The sequence below is a fragment of the Suricata suricatta genome, chromosome 10 (genome assembly GCF_006229205.1).
Source record: "Suricata suricatta isolate VVHF042 chromosome 10, meerkat_22Aug2017_6uvM2_HiC, whole genome shotgun sequence".
NCBI classification, from domain to species: domain Eukaryota; kingdom Metazoa; phylum Chordata; class Mammalia; order Carnivora; family Herpestidae; genus Suricata; species Suricata suricatta.
The window spans coordinates 136,727,907-136,751,789 of NC_043709.1; the positions used below are offsets into that span (position 1 = coordinate 136,727,907).

Below are 23,883 nucleotides of genomic sequence, written 5' to 3' on the forward strand. Positions count from 1 at the left end.
ATTCGTGTCTGTGGGACCAACAAGCAGGCTGGTCAGCGGAGGAAGATACTAATCAGCATGGTTTTGGTGGACATCTATCCCCAGTGTAGATGCTTGCACAGTTTCTTTTTGGCTGAGCTGTCGGGAGCCATGCAGACTGGGGGCCTTTCGACTCGGTCCATGTGAATAAAGTCACAAGACTAATTCTGGGTCCAGTCAAAGCTGGAATCTTGTGAGGAGCGGCTGGGACAAATGTGAGCCTAGCGAGGATTTTTATGTGTCTTAGATGACTGAGGGTGCGGAGGGCCAAGGTGAATGACATGTGTGCGTCTTTCACTTACAATTACAAGGCAAACAGAAAACACAAAGGATGTCACTTGCGGCGTCTTAGAGTCTGATGAGTAACCCACTGGTCATTGAGACCATACTTAAATGCCTCTTTCCTTCTCTTACAGGTGACATCACCCAAAAAGGATATGAAAAGAAGAGGTCAAAACTAATTGGAGCCTACCTGCCCCAGCCTCCGAGTATGTACCTTTCATGCATACATAAAGCATCTAATTTTAAGAGTTAAGTGTGACATGAAAGAGAAACTGCTGAGTGCAGACCCTTCCTCCTGCTCAATTTGCACGAAAGTCACACTTCTGATGTCCTGGCCATGTCGAACTCTTCGGTGTGATTGCACATGTTTTGTGGATACAGTGGGACATACATGACTTTTCTAGAAGTGTGTGTAATAAACTTAATAGGTGTATCATCTGTAGAGGGCAAGAATATGTTGATTACTCTAAAATGCTTATTATAAACACTAAAATATGAACATTTATGATGTCAATGTAACTTTTGGTTTAGTGAGTTAAAAATTATTGCTGTTGACTGTAGTTTAACCCAGAGTTTTTGTTTGTGTCACAAGGTGGGGGTGGATCTAGAGTCTAGAAACCGAGTAACATCCTGCCTGGGATTATGAGATGGTAAAGTTTGGTTGTGTTCTGAAATGTGATTGTAAACTGCTGTGGATTCTTCCCCTGAAGTACAAAGTGTGTTTCACTTGGGTGTTTCCCGTGTGGAGGCTTGCAGAATCTCTGTGCGCTTGAGTTGCGCTCTGCACATTTCAGGGAAAAGAAAATAGTTCTAGTGGAGGTGTGGTTCGGTCGGAGGTGACCTTGAAACTTGCCTAGGCTTTAGGAGTGGTTTCAACCTGACCCAAGTCCTCAAGAATAAAGGGTAGCAACCTTAATCATGAGGCTATTTCCCGAACTCCCTAGCTTTCACTCTTGAGACCACATGTGTAAAGCCCAGTGGAGAGGTTCAGCTCTGCAGGTGCACACAGTGCACAGACCCCCACTCGGTGTCTCTGCTCTCCAGGCCATGACATGTCCAGCTGGTATTCCGTTAGCTTGGCAAGGGGGCTTCCCACAGAGCACGTTTCAGGGAACTGAATTTGTGTGTTGAGTCTCCATTGTGTTTGTAGTTTTGTTTTGATTCTGTGTATTTTTCTTTCCTTCCTCGGTATTTAAGAAGTTAATGTAAAGGTGGGCGTGTTGTGTTGGCCTGACTTAGCTGCTGGGCTGGATTTTCCTGTTCTCTGGCTCATGGAAGGGAGAAGCTCTGTTCTATTTGGTGAATTAAAAATGAATCCGATTTCTGGCTGGCTGACACCCACGTACGAGAGGCTTTCAGAGCAGATGCGGGCAGATGGCCAGACGGTCTTCTAACAGAACCTCCAAGCTGACAGCCATCTCCATGGCCGGTCCTCGTGAATCCCTTTCTGTAGCAGGCGCCTCCACATCTTGGAAGAGGTCTGGTCGGGGCAGGTGTAGGCTCTTGACATTGTTGGGTTATAATTCCCGTGACTTGCCAAACAAGTGAAACGGAAGCGATGCTGCCCATCCCCAGAGGGTGTTCTTGAGCCGCGGTGGTGCAGTGGATGTGGTTGACCCGTGTTGGCTGGGCGTTGAGGGTGGCCCCGTGTCACGTGGTCCTTTGGTGTTCTTTGTGCCGTTCTGCATGGGGTCGGCAGCTCTGCTCAGCGCTGTAACAAATTTAAAAAAACCTAAAGTTTGCATTAATTAGTTTTTTTCAACTTGTTACAGCAGCGAACGGAGCTGCCGTGGTCCGGTGTAGACTGCAGCACAGTGAAGGAGCCCCGGGAAGAGCGCTGCACTCCGGCAACATCGGGGTGTGTGACATCCGAGAAGCCGCGGTCAGAGAGCGGGCGCCCAGCACCGCGGGGAACCGGCCACTGTTTTACTTTCGCTTCGGTGAGCGCACTCCATGGAGGGAGACCGGAGGGGGGCCTCCAGGGCCGGCCGCCCCCCCCCAGCCCGCCACCGCGACGCGCCCCCAGCGTGGGGTAGCCGAGCTCGTGCTGGCTCAGGCGGGGCTCCGGCCTTGAGCCCCAGCCTCTGGGCGAGTTCGTGTGACTTGGCGCGGGCCCTGCCGCCCCTTGGTCCCAGAGCTTGTCACGGTCCCAGGACCCTGATTGTTCTGCTGCCTCAGGGCCCAGTTTTGGGTCTTTTCTGTGAAAATATAATACCATGTTTTTACAACCCTGTTTTCATAGTTGGAGCACCATTTACAAAACACTCAAGAAAGAAAAATGTATGATAAATCATAAAATTCTGGTTGAAATGGTTGGTCTTTCACTACCATTTGCCCTGGGTCTCAGTGAGGGAGTACAGGGCCACTCTGGCCCTGGGCTCTGCTAGGGGTCAGGGTCTACACTGCAGCACAGCCCATTTCCAAAGGGCGCCAAGCCTTTGGGAAATAGGAGGACTGAGCCAGTGATCCCAGAGTGTGTTCTGGGAGGTGGTGAGCCTATTCAGAGGCCTCAGTTACTTCAGTGGGCAGTGTTTTGAATATGAGAAGCCCTAATTTGAGTTCAATGCATCTTTTAGTAGAATAAGAAAATCAATGTTTCTAAGCTTTAGGTTTACCTTTAGGGTTTAATCCGAAATAGAAGACATTATTTGAAAATCAGGAAGAAATAAAAAGAGATGAATTTAATGTTGCATTGGCCCTAGGGTCTCAGAAGAGGCCTCGACTATGGTTCCTGCCCCTCTTCTCCAGGCCAGCTTGGTGACAGAGGAGTGACATGGGTGAGTGGGTGGCGGAGTTGGCTCTAGCTGTGGGGTCCACTTCACTTCACAGGTTACGTAAGCCTCACACCCCTGACCACAACAAGAGGAAGAAGTGCCTGCTTGGGGCCGTGGGGCTGCTGCTCTAGGGCCAGGGTCCCCTAATTCCCATGCACCCCCCCGCCCCCCCGGGAAGGGAAGGCAGGTCCACCCATGGTTCTAGGCGCGGGAGATCAGGTTCCCCGTCAGTTTGCAGTTTTCTCTGCTCATCTTTGTTTCTGAGTAATTACCTGGGTGAACAGTCGTTGATTATGTGGGACTTCGGACAAGCGGCATGGAAAGCAGAAGGTTCTCCGAGTGCTCTTCCTTGGCTTGCTCCGTCTGAGAAGTCATTCTCCCGGGGCAGGAGCTCGTGAAAAGATCTTGTTTGTAGTGACCCTAACCTGCCCTTTTATACAAGGAGATTTATGTTTTGATGAACTTTTTTAACATTATTTTTATTTACCAGAGAAAATATTAACACTTCTAGAAAGTATTCTACCAATATTTCTAAGATGTGGTTTGGAACACAGAGTTCTGAATCTGAATGGCTTGTGCGGGCATCCAACATCTTAGCACTGGGGCCAGAATCTGGGGAACCTGCTCCCGATGCAGGCCACTTCCCGGTCCTGTCTGCCCAGGAGGTAACTGTATCTTTGGGGAGCAGTGTTGAGCATTACCTTAAAGCCAGATGAGAAAAAGTGTGCCAGAAGCTAGAAGGAAAAATGAAAAATATGTATTTAATGAAGGGTCAGAAAGAATATATCAAAGATCATTTTCAAGGAGAAAATCTTACTTATGGCTTACTCATTTGGTACTAGTGCTCTGTATGTAGCATCTCTTTCATTCATCCATAAACCTGATGAAACTTAAAAAATAGGAGAAAACTCCACTCTACTGGTGTCTTTAGGCACATCTTCTATCACTGAGTCTTCACTGCCCCTGTGACAAGGCCGTGGGGATGTAATTCCAATGTTACCATAAGTAGTGAAACTTTTCTCGACCAAAGATAGTTCCTCTTTCTAACAACACATGCTTTAGCTGGATTTTACTTTCTTTGGGACTGTCTGGGCCTATTTCCCAGCGGTGAGTGGTTTCTGTGGGTCTGGTCTACTCTGTGCTCAGCCTGCCTTTCCTTCAGCAGCTCAGGATTACAAGGATTTCCCATGATTGCATGGTTGTGGAAATCTGGGTGAATTCTGCTAATGGGAACAGGGGGCTAGGCTCCTGGGCATCAGCCGTGGGACCCACACGAACGGCCTCCTTGCAGGGAGGACCTGTCTCAGGTTGGCCGTACCATGTTTGCTCCTACCGGAGATGGCAGATGGTCATGCACAGAGTGTGACTGAGTCTGCGTCAGAAGGGCTTTGCACATGGCAGTCCCAGCCCCTCTTCAGCCTCACGAACCTTCCTGCTGCTGGGCTCCATCCGCCATTCACCTGTTTCCAAGGCTGGTGTTCTGCACATGTTGATGCCTTCTGCCTGCATCTGCACACTGTTTGAAGCTCATGTCAAGTGTCACTTCTGCAAGGATCCCTGGGGTTAGGACAGGTGCACCTACAGGACTTCCTACTTCTGAGATGATTACGAAGCTGTCGATGGGCATCGGTGGTGGAATATTTGATGATCTCCACCCCCACCATGATGAACAAGTAACAGTCGGCACGTTACAGACCATTTGCTGGGAGGCAGGCTGCCTATACAAATGCAGGTAGCAGGCTGGGCCCTGCTGTGTGTCCTCCTGGCCACAGCCCGCACATGGCAGTGAAATAAATGTGTCCAGTGGGTGCTGGTGCTCAGTGGGTCTGGAGGAGCCCAGCTGAGGGCAGAGCTGGCGGGCAGCATGGCGCTCAGCATCGTGTGATGGCTCGAACATCCAGACAAGCGGACCTTTTAGTGCCGAAGCCGTCTCCTCTCCGTGAGCACAGCTCTGATTTCTGGTTAAGTGTTAAATGGTGACACATAGTGCTCCCATTTTTTCCGTATCTTAGTGGTTAAAGAGTAACATGATTTGGGGCCTCTGCACACCAGTCCATTGAACTGTGTTTTGTCATTATCGTGAGTCCTGGATTTCAGCTCAACAACCTTCCACTGCAGACTCACCGTCCTGATGAGAGGTCTGCCTGGAGGCCGCTGTATCTGAAACCCAGCTAATAAAGCATCTGCTGGGTTTGCAGGCTTGTGAAGGAGTCTCCCGCAAGGGGCAGAGTTCACAGCTTGTGAATTGTGCACTTTATAGTCTCACAGAAGATTAACTTTCTCATCCTGTGCTGAAGGATCCAGCCCGGAGTGCGGTGCCATTGTGTTCTGGGTTCCAGAGACTCAAGTGTGCTGGTGGTTGGTCCCCCGGAGACTGGGGGTCGGCCAGTTCTAGGTCTTCGCCTGAACAGCCGCAGTGCTGCTCGCGGGCCCGGTGCATGACTTGGTCCAGGTCTTCTTTCTGCAGCAGGAGTTAGCGTCTCCCAAAGTGCTGCCCTCGGCCCGGAAGCCACGTTTGCCTGTCCCAACCTGGGCATTAGGGACAGGAGCCTGTCCTTGGGGACCTCCTCAGTTGAGTCATGCCATGCCATTTGTTCATGATGAGTGGGGTGTAAGCTACAAGGTCAACTCCCAGAAGAAAAAAATGGGTGTTTGAATCAAGTTGACTGTCTGACCTAGCATGAGTTCTTTCCAGATTGACTTGCTGAGGGACATGAGTTTTCCTCAAGCTAGAGGTAAACTACCTGGTGTCTTGGGGAAGCCCTCCATGGTCGTGGTCTCGGTACACAATTTGTTGCTGTTGTTTGCCCAAGAAGTACTCTTGTTTTGTCACACACAGCCCTGGTTTGGTCACATGGATTTCCATTATGTTTTGTGGTGTTTTGCCAGCCGGGTTCTTCCTCCCTGTTATCAGTGGCCACAGCAGCGGGGCCACGCCTGGAGCTTGAGCAGGGCTGGCAGCGGGGTCTCTGATCATCCACCCTGGCAGCGGGAGATGCGTCCACTCTGGAACTGGCTCGTGTGGGTGTTGGTGAAGAGCCTGTGACGTGTCTGAGGAACGCAGACATTTGAAGGTCTGCTCCTGACCGGTCACGCTCCGTCCTTTCTGAGCGTCTCTTACCCGATGAGCAGAGACCAAAAATTTGGGTGCAGTTAAAACCCCCTAACATTCCAGATCTTCTGCTCTTTTCCACATTATGATCTCTGATCAAATTAAAACACATCAAGAATATTGTAGCAAATTCATACTGATTTTTGGCAAGGACTTCTGTTTTTGGAGGTAGAAACAAAATTGGCAGAAATACAATCAGGCTGACGGTTGGGGTAGCTGTTAAGGTGACAAAATTTCTGTCTTTCTGTGCTGTGTTCTCATCTGAGTCAGTACAAAGCAGATGTGGTAAATGTCTTATCAGCGTGTACCATGATTGTACTGCTTATTTTCGGGCAAAGGCTTGATTGCACTTGTTTTAGAAGTAAGTGCAGTTTTTTGAGAGAGTATAATTAGGTCCTAGAAGAGTAGGGGACAATCCAGAAATTGCTTCTGTGCAGACTTGAAATCTGGAAAATCCCTCAGCGGTTTTACCAGGTTCCTGAAGCAGGATCTGCATGTGTCAGAGCCCCGTGGATGCGGTGGGCTCTGCCAGGCACTGCGATCCACAGGCCCTGGCTGCCAGGGGACAGACCAGAGAGGTGTGTGTTCCAGCCGGGTTCCTGGGGGATGTCCCTCACAGGTGACCGTGTCCATGTCTGCACCGTAGCATGCATGGGAGCCAAGGGAGCGACGGAGGGATTTGTCCAGTTCCATACGTAGTGAGAATCAGACCAAGTCTGGATCAAGGCCTTCTGGTTTTGAATCCCACATACATTTTTCTTCAGGTCATCTTCTGTGCATCTTTCATGATTTCCTTTGAAAATATGTCAAAAACCAAGATTTATCACTGTATGTCCCTTGCTACCTGACAAAGTCTTGATGTTTTCTGGAACGTCTGCCATCCTGAATAACCCATGTTGTCTACACCACAGGTCTCCTGGCCTGTGGCAGATCATGCGCCAAAGTGCTGGAGCCCCCATGGCCATGTTCCCGGGTACTGTGGGGACCGTGGTTTCCAGTGTCTGGTGGCCCGTAGTGGTGATGAGCGCACTGCATGTGTGTGAGGGTCTGGAATTGGTGGATTGTTGAAGTGGCAGAGCTGTGTTGTCAGGAATTTTCTTCGGTGAGTCCTGGTTCGTCATGTGTTGGAAGGGGTGTGGCCGAAGGTCAGGGGCCTGTGTCCATCTCTTCCCGGCCGCCTCCCTCCCTGGCTCCTGGGGTTCCTTCCTCTGATGAGTCGTACTTAGTGGCTCTTTGCAGCTGCCAAGGCAAACCGAAATCCCACGGTCGTATCCGAACTGAAGCCTTGTAGGAGCCTTACAGGAGCCTTGCAGGGCCCTGCACATGCTGTGAAAACATCCTCTGGTAATTCAGGGACACCGCTGAGACCCCTGTGGGCCAGGCGCCACTCGGCCCAGGGAGGAGACGAGCGCACAGACCCCCTAGCTGCTGACCGCAGCCTCTTGAGTAAGAAGACGGAGACCACACCGCTGCCAGACGGCCTCACAGCTGCGGGTGGCAGTGTGTCCTGAGGGGCCACTGGTGGACGAGCAGTCCGGCAGCGAGATCACGAAGGCGCTTCTGGGTGGCTTCAAGGTACCAGCTAGAGTCACCCGTGTGACAGATGGTTCTTGCGTCAGGAGCGCGGCCCCGAGAGCAGCACGCGGCCTCTGCCACGAGGACCCGGCTGCTAGCGCGTCGTGAGCCCGGGGCACGGGGAGGGGCCGCCCATCCTGAGGGAAGGGACAGCTCCCTGAGAACATTCCCGTGCTGCTTGAGAGTGGCGTCGCTGGGTACAGATGGGAAACTGAAGCCCAGGTCACAGTGACAGGCGTCCGAGAGGATGTTGTCCCTGGTGCCCTTTCCCTCACGTCATGTGGGACCTGGCACCTGGTGAATGTCGGGGAGATAGCTCCCCTCCATCTTCATCATGTTTTTGCCTGGGAAGGATGAATTTTTCCGCCTGCAGTTTGTAGGTTTCTGGGGGGTCAGCTGCCTCCCTTCCAGGGACGTCTCTCCGATCCGAGTCGCACGCCCTGTTGCAGGCACTCGGGTCATCCTGCGTGCTGCCCAAGATCTGGTCCCTGGCTGTGCCATGACCACGGGCCCTCGGCCTGCCCGGTGCCAAGTCCTGTGTCTGAGTGAGGCCTCGTGTATTCAAGTCGCTTTACGGCACCCCGCGGGAGGGGCCGGCCCTCAGCTCTTACCCCCGGGCCCTCCCGTGGCGGCAGGCTGGAAAGTCTGGTGTTCGGTTGCAGGTTTGACTGACGGCCTCCTCCCGCCACAACACACCTTCACACCACGTCAGATTTCATCCGCAGTGAGGTCAGATAAAAATTAATGATGGAAGCGTGCCCGCTACGCTAATATTTTTTTTAGATGTTCTGTTGCCAGTGACCTGTTGAAGCTATTCTCCTTTTAGTAAATTAACTCATTTCTTTTAAAACTTGTGCTGTAAGCTGTGAACTTCAGCCTCTGACGGTAAATGTGCACAATGTTTGCATGCGAATTGGCTGAGGACAGACGTGCACCTCCATGGACAGGCAGGCGCCGGTCTGTGCCGTGACTGCGTTTCCAACCTGGGGACCCGGGGCCGGGGTGGGGAGCGGTGAAGGTTCCTGCTTCCTGGAAGTGTGCCAAGATGTCTGTAAATCAAAGTGTCATCCACAGGATAGACAGCGACCAGGTTTTATCATCTTGTGGGGCGGTGACTGGAGCACCAAGTTTAGCAGGGGGGAGGTGGCAGGTGACAGTGCTGGTTTCTGGGCACCACGACGGGGAGGGGGAGGCCTGGTACCTAGGGAGCAGGTGATCCACATCTCCCCCGCTCCCCCGAGATGTTCGTTCTCTGGAGCAGTGGGACTGAGAACCTCTAGACTTGGGGTACCAGGCATGAACTCGAGCATGCGCCCTGGAGGGTGAGAACAGCTCCAACCCCAAATGACGGACGCTTCTGTGTTGGCTCCCAAAACGGGACTGGAGGTCTCTTCTATGGGTAAATGGAACAGCCCAGATGAAAGATCTGCACCGAGATCTGGTGATAACCTCGCCATAGGAGGAAGACATGGCTTGCAGCTCTTTAGGTGGCAGTAAAAAAATGGTGAAAGTGGAGAAGAAAAGAAAAGAACATTTTCATATACCCTTAGAATGACATTTAACTTTTTAAGAACAATACCTGACGTGAGAGGTAATGAATGCACATACTTAAAAAATGTCTTTAATTTTTATCTATTTTTGAGAGAGAGAGCAAGAGAGAGCATGCGAACAGGGGAGGGGCAGAGAGAGAGGGAGACAAGGAATCTGAAGCAGGCCCCAGGCTCTCAGCAGTCAGCACAGAGCCTGATACGGGGCTTGAACTCAAGAGCCGCGAGATCATGACCTGAGCCAAAGTTGGAGGTTTAGCTGACTGAGCCACCCAGGTGCTTTCACATAACTTTTAAATAAATTTGTTGATACACATTTTCATAATTTTAAATTTATACACAATTTTGCTTAGTCTTATAGGCAAAAGCAAGTTCTGGGAGGCAGGGGTGCTCCCTGGTGGTTATGTAGCAGGTGTGGACCAGCCAGCCTGGGTTAGAACAGGAGGGTCTCTAAGGAAAAAGAAAATCAAACTAAGACTGTCACCAGGTTATCAGTGATTGCCCACAGCAGGGAATGCATTGGAAAGATTTTTCATTTCTGTTGGGATATTTTGAAAGATTTAGCAAGAGGATGGAACCCAAAGATACAGACATTAACCCCAGAATAATAAAAGCACAGAAGATAGAAGGGTATTCGCACTGCTGCTGACTCATGATCCTAATAATGTAGTGATGGCCACGCTGGGGTGAAAGAGTCATGTATTGTCTAAAATGGGGAATTAAGAGGGATTGTTAAATCCATGCTTATAAGTATGAATGTAAATCCCAAGTGGACACCACTTTTCATAATGACTTAATAGTACTCCTTGATTTTATAAATTGTGTGTATGTTTAATGAGAATCCAGAGTATTTTTTTAAAAAGACCATTTGCAGACTGTCACTGGATGAGGTTTGGTAGCTGTGAACTGTTGTGTTGTCAAGAAGTATCAATACTCCTGCTGGATGGAGAGCTCACAGAGCCTCACCAAGTGGCCGGGGTGGTGTCTTCCGCACAGCGCTTACAGTCAGCCAAGGACGCTTAGTCTGCAGTGAGTTAACCTAACCAGTCATTACCCACAAACATGCCACCAGAAATTGAGGTACAGAGGGGCATGCAAGTCTTGATATCAGGGTTGTGAGTTCAAGCCTCAGTTTGGATGTAGAACCTATTTCAAGAAAAAAGAATTGGGATGCAGACATCACCAGCATGAGAGAGGCATTAAATCCCTGGTGTTAAATCACTCTAAAGGAGCCATCATGGAAAACCAGGGATTAAATAACTTCTGATAAAGTTGCTGTCTCTGGTTTACTTTATCTGTCAGGTTTTGCTGGTCCTTTTCTGAAGAAGCAACAATTACTGTTTGGTGCTCAGTGCTCAGAATGTCTTTACTTCTGAACTGTAATGATGAAATCTTTCTCGCTGTATTTACTTAGTTTTATCTAGATTATGCTTCTTGCTACGCTAGTTCCGAAGTATAACCGGTATCTTGGTTGCCAGATTTAGGTCAGCCTTTGTACCTATCAAGTCATTTTCATCTGACTGTGTGATCATTTTAGGTAATTCATCAAAGCCATATTGAAATAAAAAACTTCCAGTTATTTCACATCAAATGGAGTAAGATCTCAGAGTTAGAAATTTTGAATGAACAAAGATGAGAATTTATGCTCAATCCTAGTGCCCAAATTGTATTGTTAAGATATCCTATAAAATTATTTCATAGGTAACTTAAATGGTAAACATAATTTTAAATTTCCTCAAGAATTAATTATAACCCTTTCTGTATATGTGTATTACATAACGAAAATCACAACTTGATTTGTTGGGCCTTTTTCTTCTTCTTTTTTTTTTTTTTTAATTTTTAACTTCTTTTTTAACTTTTTTTTTTTGAGAGAGACACACACAGAGTGTGTGCGGGGGACAGTCGGGGGGAGGGGGAGACATAGACTCAGAAGCAGGCTCCAGGCTCTGAGCTAGCTGTCAGCACAGAGCCTGACGCGTGGCCCGAACCCACGAATCGTGAGATCATGACCTGAGCTGAAGTCGGCCGCTTAAACCGACTGAGCCACCCAGGCACCCCAGGCTTTATTTTTCTTACCCATGTTCTAGAGACTTCAGTTTCTTCACATGATCTAATAGATATTTGTGCTATAAGGGTGGCTATGCTGGTGTCTGAAGGCTGTGGTGTTGGGGTGTGAGCCTGCCCCTGCCCAGGACACTTTTCTCTTTCCTGTCCATTGTCTATGCCCCCCCCCCCCCCCCCCCCCCGCCCTTGTGTGCTCTAGATGGGCTGTAGGCGTGCAGTGAGTCAGGGCTTTGTCTACCAAATGATTTACTCTGTGAAGTGAAAACTTTGGCTGCCAAGGAAAGCCTCATCTTACTTCGCTGTTTCTCTTAACCCAGGGGTGGATCAAGCTTTGCCTCCTGAGCGCCGGGCGCCGGTCCCTCCTGCCTCTTCCACTCGCTATCACCGCCGGAGGTCCTCAGGGTCACGAGATGAACGCTATCGGTCGGGTAAGGTACCATGTGGCCATGAGGTCACTGACCCCCTAGTCTGTGACCTCATGGTGAAATGGACAGGTGGGTGCATGTCTGCAGCAGCTGTGTGGTGATGAGGCAGAAGTGCGGTGTGTTTGAATGTCCTCTGGTTGGTTGTGTGATCACGGCTGGTGGCATCCTACCTCCTAAACAAATATACCCTTGGGAGTACACATTAAAACGCAGTATAATAGTGACTCTTCACGTTCTTACAGATCCCATCTGCTACTTAGAAATCATAACAATTGAACAGTATTCTCCCGGGATCCAAGTTTTGCTTTTTTTTAGGTGTTACTATTCAGCAGTTTGGTTTTACTTTTTATTATCTTGGTTGCTAGTATACTTTTTTTCTTTTTAACCTCAGGAGTTCTGTTTTTCAAGTAGTTTTCCAAAATAAAATTCTAAAACTTTCCTATGTTCTCTGTTATTTCCTTTGTGTTCTATGGTGCTGTGTCTTGGGAATTCTGTTCTGTTGCAGCCATCACCTGGGTTTGGCTGGCTGCATTTCTTTCGTTAATTTAGCATCACTAAACTCGTACAGTGATACATTTTTTAATTATGTTTTGAGAGATTTTTTTCCCCAACATCTACATGAAAGTTGCTTTCTCCTACTTCCCCAACTACACTTTCTAAGGAAAGTTATCAGTAAGTGTCATTGTTCAGGCCACATGTGGACTGCTGATGACAGCGGTCAAACGGTGAAGTCTCTGCTTCACTTTCTCCTCCGCAGAGCACTTTCAGAGGCCCTGTCTCCTGCAGTTTCTATAACCAACAGGTGGCGACCTACTGCTGCGTTATGTGGCAGAAGAGGGAGCTGATGGCACGGCAGCTCAGGCAGCTCACCCCGCCAGCTCAGGCAGCTCACCCCGCGGCTCGGCTCTGGGTTCTGTTGCGCGTCTCCTTCCAGAAGTGGGGGTGACAGCAGCTGTCTCCTTGACATCCTGACTGGGCTCCTTCCCAGGAGGGAGGAAGGGGTGGGGCAGATCTTAGGGCACCAGGGGTCATCATCTGTGGAAGAAGAGTGGGCTTGAAAGGCAGCCAAGGCCGAGGGCTGCCCCGTTGCCCCACACTCCCCAGGTGCCTTGACGTGGGGACGGCGTGCCGATGGAATGAGGCAGCAGCTGGTTGTCCGTGCCACCGTTTGTTGTCCAGCGATGTCTGGACAGCCAGCATGTGTCAGGAGCCCATGCAGGTGTCTCAGGCCTCTTTCAAATAGTCGGGAGGACAGAGGCATGCGCACAAGTGGTGTCAAGTTCCCATGAAATGCTGCCGCTACCTCAGTCTGGACGCTGCTGTGCTAGTATTGTATGTGTGTATACACATGGTCATACGTACGGTAGGCACCAGTATGGACACATGAACACAGTCACACGTATGGTAGACTCAGGTGTAGACACCCATGTAGACACACACCGTCACATATACAGTAGACACACAGGTACTCCTAGATGCATACAAAGTCACGTGTAGTGGACATGGGTACCTACATAGACACACATGCAAACACATGTTCGTGCACACACAGCCCCCATGGTGGACACACATACGTAGACACACAGTTACGTGGCAGATATGCAGTTACATATATAGACATGCATACACACACCGATGTACATATAACCCCTTAAATAAACATATGTAGATATAAATGTAAACACAGACACTATAGACACACACACATGTAGACACATAGTTATGCAGGCATGTGTGTAGACCCACTAACATAAACATGTAGACACATAGGTACACACAAGACACAGATACACGGGTGCACATGTAGACCCATAGACACACATGTAGATACACACGTAGAAACGTGTAGGCACAAGTGTAGACCTGTACACGTAGGCAGACACCAGCACACAGACACATGTATATGTCTAGACGCATGCACATGTAGACACACGTTTACTATCACTGGAATCTTCATTTCTCACAGAGACTAGTCAGGTGCCCCTTTTTCCATCTTACAGATGAGAAACTAGAAATTCAGGGGGATATGTGATTGTCAATGATGGCCCAGTGAATAGCTCATCAAAAGAGGATTTAAGTCCAGCTTTGTCTGGTCTGTTATCTGGCTTCTGACCACATAGAAAACTGCAGCTTCTCTTGTCCTCTAAGCTCTAACTTTCTGTGTTTAATTTGTTTTTAATTTAGATGGAAATTAAGACATAGCACAGTCTATTTCCTATGTTACCTCTCTTTCCTAATGAGGGGAGGTGGGGATGATGACCTTGAGTTTACCTGGCCGTTGCTAAGGTAGATTTTTCCAGTCCTCCTGGCTTTTGTAGGAGACAGGCCAGGTGCTGGTTGCCTCATTGTTTTTCTTTTCAAGGAGAAGAGAAGACCTCTCTCAAGAGGTCAACACAGTAGGAAATGGTGCTGTCTTGGCCTCAGGTGCATCTCCATGAGCCTGTGGAGGAGAGTCGGGTAGATGTGGGAGGGATGCGCGGGTGGAGGGTGGTAGTGGAGGAAACCACACCTGTCTCCATCCCGCCCACCTGGCGCCCACCGTCAGACTCTCGGCTCACATCAGACAGCATCCCCGTGAGGCGGTGAATGTGGGAACCCTGCTGTACTTGATGTCTGTCCTTTCCAGTTAGAACCAGACTCCAGATGAGCTCTGAGTTCAGCCTGCTTTGGGCAGAGGAGCTCAGAGTCCAAGGGAGGAGCTGGACTGGGGCCCCACTGTTCGCTGGTGACACCGCTCTGTGTTCCTGTAGCTCCCGTCGCTCTGAAAGTAATATTTGCATCTACCATGCATGAGGTCTGGGTTCCCATTATTCCCTGGTCTTCTACATCATTCTCTTTCTGCAGCCATGCTGGTTTCTGGATGTTTCTTGAGCACCTGATTGCTATGGGACCTTTTCACTCCCTGTTCTTGCTGCCTAGAATGTTCTCTCACGTACATACATTGCTTGTTAGCTTTTCATCAGGTCTCTGCTCAAGGGGTTACTGCTTTTGTGAGGCATTCCTTGACCACCCTGTTAAAATGGTGTCCCCTTGTGTTCAGTCCCTACCCTTCTCCTCCTGATTTCATGTGTGTCCGTTGGGTTACCACCCCCGACACTATCAGTCATCTGTCTTCCTGCCTCCCTGCCTGTCCTCTGTCCATCTGTCAGTCACTGCGCTACCTAGATTTGTAATCTGTATACCAACTTGTCTGTCTGTTTGTCGTCCGTGGGAACGTGAGGCTCACAAAGACCAGGGTTCTTTTTTGTTTATTCTTGTATGGCAAGCATCTAAAATGGTGCCTAGTTAATAGTGCTGGGAGGAAGGAAGGTGAAGGAGCATTGCACATTTGGGGAAAAGTAAGAAATTCGGTGGGATGGGCCGGGTTTATGTCCTATGCCTGAGAACTTAGAGGTTATCCTAAAGATGACAGGGTACTCCTTGAAGACTTTCTGCAAAGGCACAAGAGGAGAGGATGTAGGGTTTGGGGAGGACTTTGGTAGCATTATGGCCTATGGATTCCATGTGGAGGAACTGGAAAATCTCTGAACTCATGCACATCTAGGCGATGAGTCCATGCCGGTGAGATCTGACATCTGTTTCAGAGGTGACAGCAACTGGACCTTGAGGCTGGGTCAATGCAGGGGCATGTGGGGCAGGGACTCCTGGTGAGTGGTGCGTGTGTGGCCTATCAGCTGCATGGGAGACAATCTCCAGTTCTGTGTTAGAGGATTAGGGATTTTGTAGGTCAAAGATGGTGGGATTTGTCCTGCTGTTCACTTACTGTGTGAGAATACTAGAGAATAGTATAAAAATGTTATTCCTTAGAGACCTAACTTTTTAAATTCATACTATCAATTTTGAACAAATAATGACTGCTTAATTTACATATAGGGGAAACCTATCCAGAAGCTCTTTGCACGTTCTTGTGAATCTCAGCGGTGTTTCATCACGGCTGTCCCCTCCTGTGACCCACACAGAGTACTAGTGTCTTGCGGTGGCCACCCTAGAGGAATGCTCTTGAGGGCTCATGGGCCACGATTCAGCGCATTTGATTGTCTTACCCATGACCTTGTTCTCTGCTCTTTCCTGTTGTTAAAATTGACTAGTTATGAGTTTTCTTAATTTAGACATTTCACTAATATACTATAAGTTACTTCTCTTACAGCATATGTTGACATATCATTTTTAAAAGTATAATATAAACCTTAAGAGCTTATTGTAGTCTATTGCCAGTGTATAGGTGTCTGGATTTTCTGGTTTGGTTTTTCCTGAGCCAGCATGGAAGATTTAAGATACTTGAAAAGTTTTGTGGCCCTAGGAGATTTTGTTTCCTGAAATTCTTAAACCACTCAGTTTGCAGTAGAGGTATTTTGGATGCTTCAGTGATCAAATTACATCAACCAAGAAGTAATTCTATTATCTCATAGATAATTGCCCTAATTAACAATAAATCCAGTCAACCATATAGCCTCAAATTTACTCTCTGTTGGCTATACTTCTCCATTTCATTTACAAACCCATGGAATTCCATTGTAATGAAATCCTTCTGGAATTCCTTATAATAGTGTATACCTCTCCTCTTTTTTAAATAACTCTATTTGGAAACTTAAATTTGATTTGGAAAGTGAATGAATACATGAATGAACAAACACATTTCCTGAGTTCCTAGAAAATGTCAAACTCTATTGGGAACTCTGTTACTTTTACTGGATGAGTCTAGGTTAGAGCTTAAAGGGAGTCTAGATGTTTTTTTACACCATTTCCCCCCTAATCACAAGTCCTAGAAAAGAAAACTTGGAGATTTGTGTTGTTTCTGTTCCTACCAGGACCAACTATGATGCGTGAAAACAAACCTGCAGCAAACAAGTTCCTAAAATGGTATGTTTAAAATGATTGTTTTGTGTCTTGGTGAGCTGACACACAGCTTTGAAAGGCACATCCCAGTTCATATGTGCGCATGGACCAGAGCAGCTGCCTTCTGGGGGCCTGGGGGCCTGGCACTCGCTCCAGCTGGGACACCACGGAGCCCTGTCCTCCTGCACAGCAGCTGCCCACGGGTCCCGGGACCCGTGGGGACCCTGACACCCTCAAGGGATATGTGTGAGGTCAGACTCTTTCTAGAGTAATACCAACCCATGACTTGCTGTGTCCACACTTACCCTCTCCTGATCTTACGTGGATTTTCCCAGGGCTGCGGGACGTATGCTGCGTTGTGACAGTTGGTAATGATGGTGATTGTGAAATCATGCATTTTCAAAAGTTTCTCAATTTACTTTCTAATACAGTAAACATCAAGGCATCAGTCCTGTAAACAAAAGCTTTTAAAGCATTTTCACTCCTTTTTAATCATTTAAAAAATGTTCTTTGGGTCTAAGAGTTTGAGAACCACAGCTGTGTGATTGGGAAAATGAAATTCTTCTTTCAGACTTGAGGGAGAATATGAACTACAAACTTGTACACGCAGACTCGTCCCTGAGGCCGGCCCTGTGCTGCTGACGGTTGAGTCTGAGTTACACCAGCGTTGGGTGGCCAGCGCGTGTGCAGAACATGTGCCGTGCACTGTCAGTGAGAGCAGAACACACGGCACACTGCATTTGCTTCCACAGAGTGTGTTTACCCTGTAGTGAGTCCTTCCTTGACCGTAAAGTCTCATTTCCTACATGGAGAAGGTACCGTTCTCCAGTCAGTTTGAATTCACTGATTTTACTATGCTTCCTGACTCTCAGATGTGATTCTGTCTGAACTAAATTTTTTCATTATTTAGTATCAATCAGAAAGAACATATTTTGTTATAGCAGAGTAAGAGTAGAAGGCACTAAATGCCTGGCTCAGTATTTCCTGTGAAAGGCGGGCTCGGCCGTGTCCAGCTGCACTGTCCAGTGTGGTAGCCACACGAGACCTTTTACATTTCAGTTAATTAAAATTAAATTTAAAATTCTGTTCTTCCGCTTCGCCAGCCACATTAAGACCAGCGGCTGCTGCCCTAGGCAGGGCACGTGTGGGAAGCTGCCACAGCAGAAGGTGTCACCCCACGGAGCCATGCTCGAACCATAGCTGTGAGAGACTTGGAAGATGGACGATGTGGTAGAAGACAGACCGGAAAGGCCCATTTGTCCAAAGCTAATGAAAATGAACTAATTTTTGATGTCTGGACCTAGTCATTTAAACAGAAAATGACACAGAGTTGCATGTCAGAAATGGCAGTAAGTAGCAGGCAGTGGGGGATAGATTGGTTGGATTGGAGTGGGTTCCTGGCTGACAGCAGGGAGATATTAAGAGGCTATTGTATTTTAGGGAAAAAATAGTCAAAATTTGTTGGGTACACCAAAATGTTACTTAGAAATTGATAACCTAAAATATTTACATTAGGTAATATGAGATCTAAAAACTGAAGACATAAGGATTTAATGTAAGTTGGAAAAGGAAAATTGAGTGAGTCCATCTGAAGGAGAAATGAGAAATTTCTCTGAAGCAGATCGTTCTAGCTTTCATGGCAGCCTGCAGGGGAAGCATGGACACTTCACATGGGTTCGTGCAAGAAGGAAGCTGAGCAGATGGAAAGCCAGCAGCCCCTGTATGATCTGTCAATACACTGAAGTCATTGGGAAAACCATAGCCCCAAAACTGGGGGTGGGTAATGGGAGCAGAGAGATGGATATGCTAAAAGGAATGCAAAGGCAATGTTCGAAGTCAGAGGCGCCTGTGACAGAAACGATGAATGGGCTCATCCAGGCACTGTGAGTGGTGGTGTCAGAAATTCAGATCTGCATAAAGGAAGAGTGTTAGAGAAGGATTATTACATGAAGGTGAAATAGAATCTGTTATTTTTATAAAGAAAAGTTATTAGAGGTTACATATGATAAGGGAGTTGATTCTCTCAGAAGACATAGTTCTTAATGTATACACGCCTAACAAAATATCACAATACGTGAGGCAAGAGTCATAAACCTGCAGGCATAAATAGGCATAAATAGACAAATCCATGGTTACACTGGAGACTTCAGCATCTCAGTATCCGTGACGGACAGACCTCTCAGCCAGCAGTTCCGTGAGGACATGGTTGAACTGAAGAGCTCGACGGGATCAGCCGGATTTAATGGACATTTATAGGGTACTCCATGCAGCAACAGCAGAGCACCCCCCGCCAAGCTCACACAGAACAGTCCCCGAAATAGATCACGTCCTGGGCCGTGCAGCACACTAAAATGGAAAGGAACAGGAATAAAAATACGCTCTCAGACCACAGGGGACTTACTCAAAAAATTTATGACCGATAACTGGAGAACTCCCACATTCTTGGAGAGTAGACACACATTTCTGAATAATAGAACAAAGAAGCCTAAGACATTTGTAAAATGTTTTGAACTAAAAAAGGGAAAGTAAAAGTGATAAAAGTTTGTGGGATGCAACAAAAATAGTGTTTACAAGCAAATGTGCACCCTCCAATGTTTATGTTAGAAAAGAAGATCTAAAATCAGTAGGCTTCAACCTTGGGAAAATAATAAGGAAAATCTGAAAAAGAAAAATAGTAAAACTTAGAAGAGAGATAATGCAGTTGAAAAGAAGATATCAAGAAAATCAAAGAAGATGAAAACTGGTTCTTTGCAAAGATCAGTAAAATGATAAACTTGTAACTAGGTTAATGAAAAAGAACTAGAGAAGATAAAAATTACTAAAAGAAATGAAGAACTGTTACTACTCACAGGCCATAAAAGGACAATAAAGGAATATTGCAGGCAGCCCTGTGTCCACAGATTTGATTATGTTGGTGGAAGGGACCCATTCCTTAGCATACACCATCTGTCAGCAGACGCACAAGAAGAAGTGGACATTCTGAATAAGGATGTGCCTATTTAAAAAAATCAATAATTAATAAATCTCCAGAGCAAAGCTCTAGGCTGATATGATTACTAGTGAATTCTGCCGAACTTCTAAGAAAGAGATTATATCCATTTTTACATTCAGTTACTATAAAGTAGAGGGAGTGCTTCTTTACCATTTTGTGAGACCAGCATTTAACTTGATTTAACCAAATACTAAGCAAAAGCATTTCAAGAAAGGAAAACTACAGGTTTAGGATCTCTCATGAAAAGGAAAACTGCAGGATGTCTCTCATGAACGTAGATAAATTTTTGCCATAAAGTAGCAAGTAAAATTCAATAGTGTATAAAAATTATACACCATTACCAAGTGGGATCTATTCCAGGTATGCAAGGCTGGTTTAACATTTGGAAACCAATTCATGTAATTCATCACATCAACAAACTAAGGACAACAATCCATATGACCCTACCAATAGATACAGAAAAAGCATTTGACAAAATCTAACAACCATAAAAACTGTCCACAAATTAGGAACACAGGGGAATGTCCTCAACTTGATAAAGAACATCTAAATAAAATACAGTTAACATCATACTAAATGATATGCCACCAAAGTCAGGAGCAAGCAAGGATGCCCCCTCTTGCTGCTCCGTTTCAACATTGTACTGGAAGTCCTAGCTAATTCAATAGGGCAGTAAAAGGAAATAAAGTATACTGATTGGGAAGGAAAAATTGAAACTATTTGTTCACAGATGATTTGATTATCTATGTAGAAAATCCCAAGAATCAAGAATAAATCTGGATGTAATAAGTGATTATAACAAGGTTGCAGGATATAAGGTTAACATACAAAAACCAATCGTGTTCTCATATACCAGCAACAAACAGTTGGAATTTGACATTCAGACCACAATGTCATTTACATCAGCAGGCCCAAAATAAAACACTTGGGGAATTCTAAAAAAAAGGACAGGGCCTATCTGAGGAAAATTATAAAAGTGATAAATCATTAAGAACTAGATAGATGGAGAGGGATTCCGTGTACATGGATAGGAAGATTCAGTGTTGTCAACGTCGGCTCTCCCCAGTTTGAACCATAGGTTCAACACAAACCTGGCTGAAATCCCAGCAAGTTATTTCGTGAGTATCAACAAGTTCTGATTCTAAAACTTATATAGAAAGGCAGAAGACCCTAAATAGTCAACAAAATAAAGAAGAATAAAGTTGAGGACTGATGGTAATTGACTTCAAGACTTAACTATAAAATTAGTGACAGTACAGACAGAGGTATTGGTGTAATGATAGACCTATAGGTCAGTGTATCATAGTAGACAGCCCAGAATAGACCCACACAAATATGGTCAATATTTGACAAAGACAAAAAGGCAATTCAGTGGAGAAATTATAGTCTTTTCAACATACCACTGGAGCAACTGAATGTAGACACAGATATTAAACCTTTCACAAAAATTAAGTCAAAATGCATCATAGACCCAAATGTAGACCAAAAACTATAAAATTGCGGAAGATAATATGGGAGAAATATAGATGACCTTGGGTTTGGTGATGACTTTTTAAGTACAATGTGAAAGACAAAAAAATTGATAAGTTGGGTTTCAATAAAATTAGAAATTTCTGCTCTGCAAAAGACTGAAGGAAAAGGCAAAACATAGACTGTGAGAAACATATTTGCAAAAAACATTTCTGATAAAAAACTAACATCCAGGATACACAAAAAACTCTTCAGACCATGAGTAGGAAAACAACCCATTAAGAATTGGGAAAAAGATCTGAACTGACACCTCACCAAAGAAGGTATATAGATGGCAAATAGACAAAGAAAAGGATGCCCGAGTGTCGTTTGTCACTAGAAAATTGCAAATTAAAATAACCATGAGATACCACTCATGGAGAAGGAAGGACAAAAATCCAGGACCCCGACAACGTCATATTCTGGCCACAAAGACTCTCACCTATTACTGTTGGGAATGCAGACTGGTGCAGCCACTTAGGAGCACAGTTTGCTGGTTTCTTACAAAACAAAACCTCCCAGTAGCATATGATCTAGCAATCATGTTCCTTGGTATTTACCCAAATGAGTTGGAAGTAAATCCATGTAGAAATTTGCACGTGAATGTTTATAGCAGTTTTGTTCATAATTGCCCAAATTTAGAAGCACCAAGATGTCCTTTAACAAACGAATGGATAAACATATTGTGGTAATCCAAGCAATGAATATTATTTAGAGCTAAAAAGAAATTATCAAGCCTTGAAAAACATGAAGGAACTGTAAATGCATATTACAAAATATAAGAAACCAATTTGAAAAGATTCTTATGATGCCAAATACATGACATTCTGGAAAAGATAGAACTTTGGAGTCAGTAAAAAGATCAGTTTCCAGGTGCTCAGGGGAAGGAAGCGATGACTAGAGCACAGAGGACTTTTAGGCAGTGAATCTATTCAGTATGGCATGGGGATTGTGTATTCGTGTCATTATGTATTCATCAAAACCCAAAGAATGTATAGCACTGAGAATGAACCGTAATGTCAACTATGGTCTTCAGTTAATAATGTACCAATATTGTCTCATCAGTTGTACTCGCGTAGTACATTAGTGCAGAGAGAACTGGGAACATGCTGTACTTCCCACTCAGTTTTTCCATAAGCCTAAAATTTCCCTAAAAATAAAAATCTATGAAAAAGATGAAATAAAGGATGATGATAATGTTTAGAGGATCAACAAAGTCAAAAATTATTTGTGGAAAATACTAGTAATGTTGAAGAACCTGCAGTCAGAAATATGAAACAGGACAGAAGTGACCGATAGAAGGAATTAAAAAGGGGACACATTACTGCAGATACGTTAGAGAAAAAGATAATCAGAATAGTGTGAATAACTATATGGCAGTAAATGTGAAGCTTAAATGGACAAATTCCTAATATAAAAGCTTAAGAAATGGAAACCTTGAGGAGTCCGATGGCCACAACTACAAGGAACCAGTATCTAGGAACCTTTTCACAAAGAACGCAGCAGAGTCAGAAGGCTTTGCTTTCACATTGTATCCCACTATCGAGCACCTAACCGACCAGTCTGATTCTCTGCAGTTTAAGAGAGTGGAGAGACGAGAGAAGGGAACCTTCCCAGTTCATTCTAGGACAGAATAACATGTCATTGTGTGTCAGTCATGGATGCTGATAGTAATGGGAAGGGAAAATTGGAGGATGTTCTCTACATAAAAACTCCAAAGTAATTTCCAGGCTACTAGCAATAATGAGCGTTCAGCAAATGGATTGATATACCCTGAACAAACAAAAATCCTGTGTCTACATATTAACATACGGCAAAATGTGATTTAAAAAGTTGTTCGTACAGGGGCGCCTGGGTGGCTCTGTCGGTTAAGTGTCCGACTTCAGCTCAGGTCATGATCTCATGGTCTGTGAGTTTGAGGCTCCACGTTGGGAGCTTGTTTCAGATTCTGTGTCTCCTTCTCTCTGCCTCTCTACCATTCATGCTGTTATTGTTCAAAAATGAATAAATGTCTAAAAAAATTTTAAAGTTGTATGTACAGTAGATCTTAAAATGTTAAAATTAGTGGCGCCAGGGTAGCTCAGTCAGTTGAGCTTCCCACTCTTGGTTTTGGCTCAGGTCATGGGATCAAGCCTCAAGCTGGGCTGTGTGCTGGGCATGGAGCCTGCTTGGGATTGCCTCTGTCTCCCACTTTGCCCAATGTGCACATATGCTCTCTCTAAAAAGAAAACATAAGTTAAAATTAAATGGAGCTTTCAAGTCCGTTGAATATTTCTGTTGTTTCCTGGTGATCTTGTTTCCTAGTTTTCTTAAAAAGTTTTCCCAATAAATAATATGAAGTTTCCATAAACTCAAAAACAAAAAGCAGCTTAGAAGAAACCTAATGAAAATTGAAACAGGAGATGTGTAAGACTTAGGATGAAAATTATAAAATCTATGTAAAAGTGGGTAAGGAAGCCAAATGAATGGCTGCCCTGTGATAATGGCCCAGGAATTGTGATCCTGTAGAGGGATCAGCTCTCCGAATTCAGTTCTGATAAAAATTCCCACAGGTCCTCTATGGAGACTGAACTGGCCGGACTTTATGTATGAGAGCAGAGGGCCAGGGCCAGACCAGAGGTGATAAGGACAAAGGAGTCGTGGTGGACGTGCCTGGATGGATCTCAGCATTTTGCTGGTAGAAGGAAGCCAGAGGCAAAGACTAATCGTGCTCTGCTTCGTTTAGTGGAAGTCTAGAAAACGCGGAAGA

At 45.8% G+C, this 23,883-nt stretch overlaps 1 protein-coding gene across 1 annotated transcript in view; it reads left to right on the plus strand.

The window, feature by feature from the left end:
- Window positions 1-265: 265 nt before the first annotated feature.
- Window positions 266-23,883, plus strand: part of DIP2C (disco interacting protein 2 homolog C) — a 188,237-nt gene continuing 164,619 nt past the window's right edge. The window contains exons 1-4 of the mRNA XM_029955601.1: window positions 266-290; window positions 435-506; window positions 2,073-2,240; window positions 11,690-11,800. Of these exons, the coding sequence (XP_029811461.1) occupies window positions 266-290; window positions 435-506; window positions 2,073-2,240; window positions 11,690-11,800 (376 nt within the window). The remainder of the gene's footprint in view (window positions 291-434; window positions 507-2,072; window positions 2,241-11,689; window positions 11,801-23,883) is intronic.